Below are 11,130 nucleotides of genomic sequence, written 5' to 3' on the forward strand. Positions count from 1 at the left end.
GTTTCTCTGATGTACAATTCTGGGCAGTTATTGCATGTTATTTTGTAAATGACTCTGGTATAGTGTGATTCTAAATAATTTTAGTTTAGTAACGATTTTAATTTATGACTGGGTTTTTGTGAGAATTTGATGTTGACAGGAATATTGTGTTTAATGGCTAGTTTTGTCAAAGTGTGGATAATTCTTGAGCTGGTTTCAGGAACAAAAGGTAAACTGCAGTATAATGTTCTGTTGTTGGGTTTGTTAGTATCAATTTTGTTCGTGAGTTGAGTTTTGTTGTGGGGAATGTTGGAGAGTTTTTCAACAAGAGCTGGTGGAAATTTATTAGTGTGAATAAAGGAATACTTTATGTGGTTAATTTTTTCATACAACTGATTAATGCACACCACACAAACAGGACTGCCCCCTACGACCTATACTGTCTACTTATGATTCATTGAACTACAATCTTGGCAAATACATAGCCTGGGCTCTCATACCATATCTAACATCTGCAGGTTCATTTTTTAAAGATGCCTTCAATTTCAAATATACACTAGAACAACTAAATTTGAAAGCCTTAATGGCTAGTTTTGATGTCGATAATGAAATATAAAAAACAAAAACAAGTATTAAATAGATATGAAGGACCAGCAATTCAAAACATTGATATATGGTGAGATACAATATAATTTTTATTTATTTATTTTTTATTTTTCAATTACACTAAGAAAATATGTAAATAACAATGAAGTAATGAGACAAGGGGGGAAAGTATAAAATAGTCTTGTAAGTTACTCCTACGGATGACGTAGATCATGTCAAAACATGTATGTGTAGAGCAACATTTTAAAGTGAAAGCCATATGGCTTCAATAAAAATTTTTATTGTGTAAATATAAAACGTTGTTTTTAATTATTTATTATAATTAAAAAAAAAAAGACTAAGAATTACTTCTAACTTGAGAATATTCTTTATTTAATGTGTTATAGTAACTAAGATTTACTAAACAAATACTGCAACAATGTAGTAACTGATTGCTTAGAGTATTATGATAATTACAATTTCCTACTAATTCGAGAGGGTAGTAACTCACTTTTTAAAGTATCTTGCCGACTGAGCGGGGAGACTGGAACAGGAGAAGTATTTCCCATAAGGACAGGAAGCTGGATGTTCCCATTCATGGTATCATGTTTCACACCTGTGCTTGTTTCTCCACTTCTTCCAACTTCAAAAGAATCTATCTTCCCAATAACTCTGGTCTTTTCTATGTCTGATCTTCTGGGTTCCTTAGGTGATGGAACTTCTATTGAAGATGGCTCTATTTCATCCTTTCAAGTTAAACATAATACTAAGTTAATATCAGCTTCAAAATCTTCCAAGAAGGATTTTTCCTACAAGTTAGAGAAACAATGAAAAGTATCAAATTTCAATTGAAAATCCTTGAACATTACAGAAAATAACAAAACCAAATATTTCTTGATATATGGAGTTTTTATTTGTCTTTTATTCCCCACAGTGAACCTATATATATAGAATTTGAAGAATATGTAACACTGATATTACTAATTTATTCTTCTAAATTATCAAGTAGATAAGTTGTTTAAGATACTAGAAATAAATATGAAGCCCAATCAGTTATTCAATTCACTACTTGCCATCAAGTTATACAGGTTCCAGGGAATTCCCCCACCCCATCAGTAATCCTGGATAAGTGCAAACTGAAAAACAAGACTAAACTTCCTCTTATAGTGAACTGTTTTAGTTGTTTTTTACTCACCATGGTGAACCTAATTTAATACAGGTTTTTAAGAATATGTAGCATCAATGCTACTAATTTATTCTTTGAAATGGATATAATTCTGAGCCAAGTGGTGAATAGAATGATCTTCATATTTATTTTTAAACCGTTCTTAATAATTGCAAATCCTTGTTTTTCAAAACTTTATTTAAAAAGTTAAGGAATCATATATCAATGAATGTATAGTTTTAAACAAAATTGTACTCAAAATAAATATTACATACATAATGGAATGCACAATACTACAAACTAATCACATCATTTATAATGACGAAACATATATATATACTACATTTTACTTCAGTTTCATTGAAGTAAAATGTATAAAAGTGGTCAAAACTGACCATGTCAATGTCATCAGTCAAGGCCATCAGTTGTTGGGCATGTTTCTCCACCATTGACTGGTAGGCGATGGGGTTAGCCAGTGCATCAGCCAGCTCTGTTGATTTATGTAAGAAACAGAAGAATTAGTATCAAGCTGACAGCAGTATGGTAACAACTTCTTGTAGCAAAGCACATGAAGTAGACAGTTTGCTGTTAAGGTCAATCACATGACTAATAAGCATGAAAACAATTTATAAAGTTCCAGTTGTTGTGTTATGACTATAGCTACTATCAGTGGATGAGTTGTACTGTTTTGCTGCTACACAACTAGTAAGTTGCACTGGACTCTACATGCTTCCACTACCATCATCAGGAATAAAAATCTATGAGAACAGTATAATGTTTTATATATAGGTTCACTGTATAAAAAAAAACCTGCTGTTCACATAGATTTTTACTCCTGATGATGGTAGTGGAAGCTCCCGAAACACAGAGTCATTTTTAATTTTTTAAATTTTATTATGTAATGTAAACGTCATTTTTGTCTATATTTTTAAATAAATTTTATTACATAATGTTTCCATATTTGTATTTTATATTACTACAACTATTAGCAATGTAGAAGATTCTATACTTTAATGTTATTACAGGTATTAGCAGTGGGAACTCATTATTATAAGGGCATTACAGGTATTAGCAGTAGAGAAGATTTGTCATTATAAGGTTATTACAGTTATAAGCAATGGGGAAGATTTGTGATTATAATGTTATTACAGGTAGTAGCAGTGCTGTTGTATTACTTTTACATTGTTATCAAAGCTATTAACATTAGAAGAGAATTATTATTAAACAAAAAGGAACTGAAAATGGTAAGTATAGATAGTTCAGTATAACTGGAAAATTGTTACTTGTCAAAAATAAAAAAGAGCAGATGGAAAACTGTAAATTTATTTTGAAATGATAACAACATTTTGGTCCAAGGCCCTTTATCTGATAAGTGCTTAAAATCGTTACAAAAATTAAGGAAAAACATATAGTGTAAAGAATTTTGTACATATGTTTGACTTGTTTTGAACATATTATTTTAAAACAATTGGATTATCTGCTGTCCATTTATTGTTTGAATTTATTGCCAACAAGTCACAGACACCTACTGTAGAAGAATCCCTGTCCACACATATATAAAACCCTGACGCATCTTAAACATTTTTAATGCAAATAGCTAGTTCCATTAAATATTATTGAATACAAGTGCTCATCTTGTTCTCATTCCTGACTTTTATAACAATGCCCAAAGACGTTATAAAAAGTAAGATTATAACTTGGTTACTTAATTTTACTTCTTGGACTTTTTTTTAGAAAGGAAACTTAGATTTACAGTATACCTGAGAAAGCATCAGGAATGTAATCTTTCACAGTTATATGGACAAAAAGTGTTGCAAGAGTCAAAGGTTGTCCAGACTCATTCCGTAAAGATATATGTCGATATCCTGTGAATAAAACAAGACCTAACTTATAAACATTATATATCAAAATATGAAAGAATCTTACCAAAATAAACCTAATTTACATACTTAGCAGAATATCTCTAACACCACCTCAACCAGTTCAGTTACTTTTCTAAAACTGGCTTCCATTAAACAAGCATAAATTTTGCACCATAATGTAACAGCAGTATAGGCACTAGCACAGCTAAAGACACTCCATACCATCACTATAAGTAATAGCACACCATAATATCCACATAAGTACCAGAAAAATAACAGCACACCATAATATCAGAATACGTATTAGCACAGTAATGGTACACCATAATATCATAATAGGTATTAGAAAAATAATGGTACACCATATCATCAGTCAGAGTTACAACACCATAATATCAGTATAAGTATTATCAGAGTATCAGCACACCATAATATAAGTATTATCAGAGCAACACACTATAACATCAGTACAGGAAGCAGTGCATGATTATTTATCACAAACAATTTGCGACTGGTCAAGTGTTCACTAAAGATTTATAGCTTCAACTGGAATATACTTTCTGAATTAGAATTTGAAATTAACGTTCTCAATGGTCAAGTGTTCTTGTCAACAGAATTTACACCTCACAAAAGTAGAATGATCATATCTGGAAGCACTGTAATCTGTCACTTAAATGAAACTTTCTTGCAACTTACCAGCTTTTAAAGAAAAACATACTAACACATGGAATATAATATTTATATCACTTGCCATTTAAACTATATTAAGAATAGAGAACTAATGCAATATAGTGCCAAATATGTTAGTAGATTGGGAACTAGTCTGTTTTTGCTATAAAACCTGAATTTATAGCTCATGTGAAAAATGTTATAATTGGATGTATAAAAATAAAGTGACCCAAGAACTTTTTATTTCCAAGATATATATATATTTTTTGTTTTAACTGGTAACTTACTGTGCATTCAACATAGCATAAGGCTTAAGTAAAGCTAAATAATAACCCAAAAGCATAAGCATATTGTAGCATGATTTTATTGTTCTGAAAGTGATCAAGCTTTAAGATAACTTTATAGTTACCTTGTTGTTATTGACAATGCCACCTTACTGAAAAAGCAGTACACAACTAACACTTGATAATTAATGTCGGTATTTTATTTAGATCACTTGATAAAACAATAGCTATTAATAAAATGAAAGAACAATACATGTACCTGGGCGTAGCCCAACTACAGGTAATACCCTGTGACCAATAAATCGTCCATTCTCTTCATTCACAGTAATTCTCAAACACGCCAAGTCAGGAAGTACAACCTGTACAAAAATATACCACACTAAAGTATAGATTACTGTATAAAAGTTACTGAAATTATTTACTGTTAAAACTTTTCCATGATGTTCTTTACACAGCTACCATTCAAATTCTCAATTATGATAAATTACAAGATATATGGTATATAAATTCTTAAAGGCTTTCTTCTAACTATAAAGTTTATTAGAAAAGTTGGTACTTCATAGTCAAATTAAATTCCAGAATATTTTTCTACAAACCACATTAACAAAAGTTACTGTCTTGTTGGGTCTCACAAACAATCTTTTTCCACATGATTTAACTAAAAAAGAAACTACAACATTACAATTATGCATAATGCAAGTGATACATGTATTATAATTCTAAATACACCACCTTTTTATAAACAAATGGATCATCATCATAAATTGGGTTGATTCCATTCACAGGAACTGTCTTGGTTCGAAACTTTCGTCGAACGGTGTCTGCAGGAAGCCCATACATATCCACTTCCACATAAGTTCCCACTCTTTTGTCTGTTAGGAACTGACCAGAAATTATCTAGAAATAAATGAAACCCATTTTTTAGCTAAAGCTTTTAAACTCAATGTACAAACACTGCACCCTTTTTTTTTTTTCAGGCACCTGGAAAATGAAAGATAATTTATTTTTCATATTTCAATTATCATGCAATTTTGCAGTTTGTTAAGACTCTCTTACAACTAGTTAGATCTTTAGCAGGTCAAAAACTTCCTCCAGCTTTCTTGGCACAAGCAGATAAAAATGATGACATGTGGAGAGGGCTTTCCAATACACTCTAACATCAATAAAACAATAATCATATATGCTAACAAATTCCTTTTCCCTGTCAGCCCCAGATCTCGAGCACAGGCCAGGTAGATCATTCAGCACCGGATTAGTGAAAGCAGATTTTCTCTGAGTACTCTAGTTTCCCCCTGTATCAAAATTAACCAGGGCATTGGGTAAAGTTACCCCAACCTCCCTGAAAAGGGCCATTTCTGTTCCAAGTCCATTAGATTCAGTTGTAGGTCTAATTATCACGTTAATAGCACAGTTGATTAAATTCCAATATCAATACTATGTAACTATCAACAACTGCTAAACAGGAACTTGTATGCTTTGTTCTGCCTTTCCTCTCCATGTTCTCTTATCTCAACTACTCACTTCCAGCTGACGCCATCAAAACATGTGTCAATAAACACACATGCTCCTGTTCTGCCAAATGAGTGGCTTCTTCATGGCTTTCTTTCTCGGCTTTGGTCATCTCCCACCATGTCTTCACTTACCCCCAACAATGTACTCTATTTAACTTTAGTCTAGAGGCAAATTCCCATCCAAATGTGGCTTTAACAATTTATCTAGCATGGGGTGAAGAGAAACAAAATTTTCTGAGCATATTGGGTTGTATTTCAGGTCCCAAAAATCTTTTTGAGGCTTGAGATATAGTAAACCTAAATTCCTGCCACAAATTTGTTGCTTGGACAAGGTGCCAGTCTATCACAGGTTAACCACCCAGATAACAGTTTGTACCCATAAACAGCTAGGTACATTTAAAAACTTGTAGTAAAGTGTCTTGCTTATAACAGGCATATCACGAGCAAGCCTTGACTTTGCAATGAACTGACTCCAAGTCCAAAGTGCAAAGCCACTGAGCCACATTGCCCCTAGGTCTTCAGTAGATTGTACTTGATTAAGGAGCATTCTTCTGTAAAGAAAGAATAACATCACAAGAGTTAAAAGTAAAAAATAAAATAGTAACTTCCTGGATGAACTGTTTTAGAACTACACCGAATATTTCTTCAAATTTAATATAAACCTTTGAGAACTCTTTTGTAAATTGTTTAGCAAATAATTCTCCAGAATAAGGCATGAAGATCATTTTATATCTATCAATATCTTAGAACAGCCCACAATTTGTCAAAAGTATTACAAATTCTCTTACACAACTTTTATTGGTGACTCTGTGATCTTACTTATACCCAGCTTTATTCAATATACTAAAATAAAATGAAGCTATGAAGTGCACTATATGCATTGTGAAGCTATAGTGTTCACTATGTGTTTTGAAGCTACAATGTACCCCAGTGGTTAGCAAACTATGACTCGTGGATCACCAAGTGACCCGTGGCAATGATTTGGCTGACCCAACAAAAGTTAGTTTTACAATTGCAGCCTGTGAGGGTGCAATCACTGCTCAGTTCAAATTTCTCTGCTATGTGAGAAGAACAAAGATATTAAAGGAAAGAGTGAAAAAAGTCATGGCTACAGAGTAATTTAAGATCAATTTTAAGCATAATCAGTCAAGAACTGTTTATTTTTTGTTTTTAAATGTACAGTACAAAGGAAGTCATTAAATTATGTGTTGCAAAATCAGTCAAGAACTGTTTATTATCTGTTGTTAAATGTATTCAGTGACTGAATCATCTTGTTTGTTTTTTGAAAATAATTTATTTTGTTTGTTGTATGTAAATATACATATACATTTAAATACATGTACTGGTATTAAGAATTATATGAGTATCACTGACCTAACAGAATGCTAAATTGAAAAAAATATATATATAAATGACCTGCAATCAAAAAAGGTTGTTTTGAAGTTACACTGTGCAGTATATGTATTGTGAAGCTACTATGTGTACCATATATGTTGTGATGTTGTTATGTGTAATATGTGTTGTGAAGCTATGATGTACACTACATATTGTGAAGCTATCAATTAAACACAACGACGTGAAACCCTATAATCCGAGTGCTTTCAAAAGGTGGACCTTTCTTCTTCAGGGACAAATTGAAGAAGAAAGGTTCATCTTTTGAAAGTGCTCAGGTTATTGGGTTTTGTATCTTTGTGTTAAATTGCAATCGTGAATCTATGTGTTTTCCTAACCTCATGAATATTGTGAAATTGTGATGTGCATTACATATTGTGAGGCTATGATGTGCATAATATATTGTGAAGTTATGATGTGCATTATGTGTTGTGAATCTAGGAACAGCACTACATATTGTGAAGCTATGATGTGCACTGTATGAGTGGTGAAGCTCCAATGTGCACTATATGTGTTTTGAGGCTATGAAGTACACCATATGTCTTATGATGCTATGATGTACAATATATGTGTTTTCAGCAATAACGTTATGAGGTGCACTATATGTTTGTTAAGCTATGAAGTGTAATATATGTGTTGTGAAGCTCTGATGTTCAGTGTGTGCTGTGAAGCTACAATGTGTAGTATATATGTTGTGAAGCTATGATGTGCACTGCATGAGTGGCAAAGCTCCAATGTGCACTATATGTGTTTTGAGGCTATGAAGTACACCATATGTCTTATGATGCTATGATGTACAATATATGTGTTTTCAGCAATAACGTTATGAGGTGCACTATATGTTTGTTAAGCTATGAAGTGTAGTATGTGTGTTGTGAAGCTACAATGTGTAGCATATTTGTTGTGAATATATGATGTACACTATATATGTGTTGTGAAGCTATAAAGTCCACTCTGTTGTGAATAAAGTACTGTTTCGATTTTCTAAAATTAGATCTTGTTGAAATTGCACTTATTGTTAAATAAATTTTAATACTTAGAAAAATTGAAACTCACTAAAATTGTTACATTTTAATTCAGAAATTAAGAAATGTGCATAAGCTAAAAAATATACAAGATTATAAGTAATCTAGTTCACCTTAACTGATACTGTTCCAGCTATAATACCATCTACGGTTGACTCTGTAAATGGATCAAATTTCCTATCTTTTCTTCTCATAAAGTCAGGTTTCAGGAGGTAGCCACTGCGAGCATTGTACTCAAAGATGCCCAGATTTAATTGCATTCCCAGATCTAAAAGACAATTCAAAGACTAACATGAAATTTGAATAGTATACACTACATGTTCTACTATTAATATCTTTTACAGTTAGGATATATTTTGTACTACTATCAAATATAGAAGTCCTTAATTCTAAGCAGAAGACCAAAAAATGTTTATTAAATTCTAATTTTATTCTATCAAGCATTTATATCTTTCAGTTATTCTCAACCCCAATCAAGGCCTAAGATACTTTTAGGTTTAGAATCAGCATAGTAAAAGTGATCACTCAATTTCAGATCAGTTCTTATCTTCTACCACTTAAAAAATTTCTATTAGAGTGAAAACAAAAGGATCATTTACAAACAGTCTTACCTAATGTTTGGAAGTTTAGAGCTACCATCTGACAACCAGCATTCCAAAAAACCTGTGTACATTAAAGAATCAAGTCAGATGATAAAAACAAAAATATATAATTTATAATAACTGTTTTATACTTCTAGTAAACAATGAAAGGTTATCAAAATGTTTCAACATTTTCATAAGTAAAAAAAAAGTTTGGGGTGGGTAAAAAAAAAAGAAGAAGAGACAGCAACAAAGTTTAGGATGAATCTATGGCAACTCACTCAATGATTAACACCTATTTACTGACTAACAAAAACGATAAATTGATAGACAAAAAAAACAATTCATTAAAAAAATTCTATCATTTTACCTGAGGCATATAATTACTGGAGTCTACTCGTGTCCCTCGGGGATAGATTCTGCTCAGTTGGCGTTTATTGTAACTGTATTGCAATTCAAGGAAATGAAATGATTGTAAGATAAAGTATTATAATTTGAAGTACAAAAGTCTAAACAAGACTTTGAAAAATATCAGTAAAGACTTTTAAATGGGTAAACCATGAGCACCATATTAAAATTGCATATAGCTGAAATTAGGTCCACTTGACACTTTCTATTACAAAATTTTTCTTAACATCATATACAATTGCAAGTTGTTTTGGTCCAATGTGATAAAAACCACAAACACTTCTGTTTGAAATGTGCAACGGACTATTTACGATGAATATGATAAAAATGCATGCAAACAAATGTGATTTTCATCAAAACTGTTAAGGCTAGAGATCTTCCTTAACTCATCAGCTTATTTTACACCACAAAACTACAGTTACACTTAAGTGGATGATTTTGTAGATCATTTATTAATTAATGCCGATGGTTTTGAACTAAATAAGACTTTATAGTAAAGAACAGACAGTAACAGCTGTGGTCCATAACTATTCCTTCTCAACAAATTCTACATCTGAAAGGATACTTCACAAACTCCACTGGGTGTTCTTTCAATAAACTTGTAGCCTGTGTTTCCACAAACGAAGAAACTTCATAGCTTCTGTTTTTTCCTGCATTCAAATTTCAAGATAGCAATATAGGAAGACCTACCAAATTCTCTACCAGTCTTTATGACTAATATATTTGTTAATACCAGGTGACTATGTGAGTCAAATTCATTTTATATTGTATTGGTTTGAAAGAAACTACATTATTTAGTCACACCTTAATTTCCTGAATATATGTACAGTAAGAAAACAACTCAAACTTCCTACATGTATATGTACCATGTATGAACACAGAGTAACTTACAATTCAGCAACTTTACTCTTTGACTATTCTGATGTCTCATCAGAAAATTATAATCTATAGAAATAACCTACCTAAAAACTCTAACAATGTTAATCTAAGTTTGTAAATCAGAAGACTCTTTTATATGGAATTTTCTTTCATCATTAGCCCTAGCTACATTACAATCCTCTAGGACAAGTTCAGCTATACTAGATTTGGTGGGTGATTTGAAATTAGAGCATTCTTTTATGTGTGTTATTAGTTTCCTTTGGGTAGAGCCAATATAAACTGTAACACAGAAATATGGTCCTTAAATCTGAAGAAAAAGATTGTAGGTAATGATTAGGTTTCAAAACACACCTTAATTTTACTTATGGGTATACCCTATGAATGACTTGTTTTAGTTCATTGTCAATAATTATAAAACATCAACATGAACACAAACTTCCCTTTTTGCACTATAATTTTCAGCATAGATGAAAAGTTCCAAAGGAATATATTGTTACAACAGCGGACGTCACGTGACGCTGGGAGCATGCTCGCTGGAGTTTCTGGAAGGATCATGAATTTTCCTGGCAACTCTAGTTTGTTTGAGGTGCCCTCTTTTTTAGTATATAAGCCTGGGGAGAAAATCCAGTGCGATTGAAGAGATATAGGCAGATAGATTGAAGATAGAGATAATTGAATCAAGTGAACAGTAGACACTGTAAGTAAAGTGTAGTGAGTCACTGTGATTTATACCATGTGTTATAAAGGTTGTTAAGTTTAAAGTGACTGTGGAAATTCTGTATCTTACAAA

At 31.9% G+C, this 11,130-nt stretch overlaps 1 protein-coding gene across 1 annotated transcript in view; it reads right to left on the bottom strand.

The window, feature by feature from the left end:
• Positions 1-11,130, bottom strand: part of LOC106463950 (1-phosphatidylinositol 4,5-bisphosphate phosphodiesterase classes I and II-like) — a gene marked incomplete at its 5' end in the record, with an annotated part of 52,889 nt that overhangs the window by 28,257 nt on the left and 13,502 nt on the right. Inside the window, 9 exons of the mRNA XM_022391582.1 lie at positions 1,076-1,310; positions 2,125-2,219; positions 3,490-3,594; positions 4,804-4,903; positions 5,277-5,441; positions 8,586-8,740; positions 9,084-9,135; positions 9,424-9,496; positions 10,027-10,111. Of these exons, the coding sequence (XP_022247290.1) occupies positions 1,076-1,310; positions 2,125-2,219; positions 3,490-3,594; positions 4,804-4,903; positions 5,277-5,441; positions 8,586-8,740; positions 9,084-9,135; positions 9,424-9,496; positions 10,027-10,111 (1,065 nt within the window). The remainder of the gene's footprint in view (positions 1-1,075; positions 1,311-2,124; positions 2,220-3,489; positions 3,595-4,803; positions 4,904-5,276; positions 5,442-8,585; positions 8,741-9,083; positions 9,136-9,423; positions 9,497-10,026; positions 10,112-11,130) is intronic.

The sequence above is a fragment of the Limulus polyphemus genome, unplaced genomic scaffold (genome assembly GCF_000517525.1).
Source record: "Limulus polyphemus unplaced genomic scaffold, Limulus_polyphemus-2.1.2 Scaffold1527, whole genome shotgun sequence".
Lineage (NCBI taxonomy): Eukaryota > Metazoa > Arthropoda > Merostomata > Xiphosura > Limulidae > Limulus > Limulus polyphemus.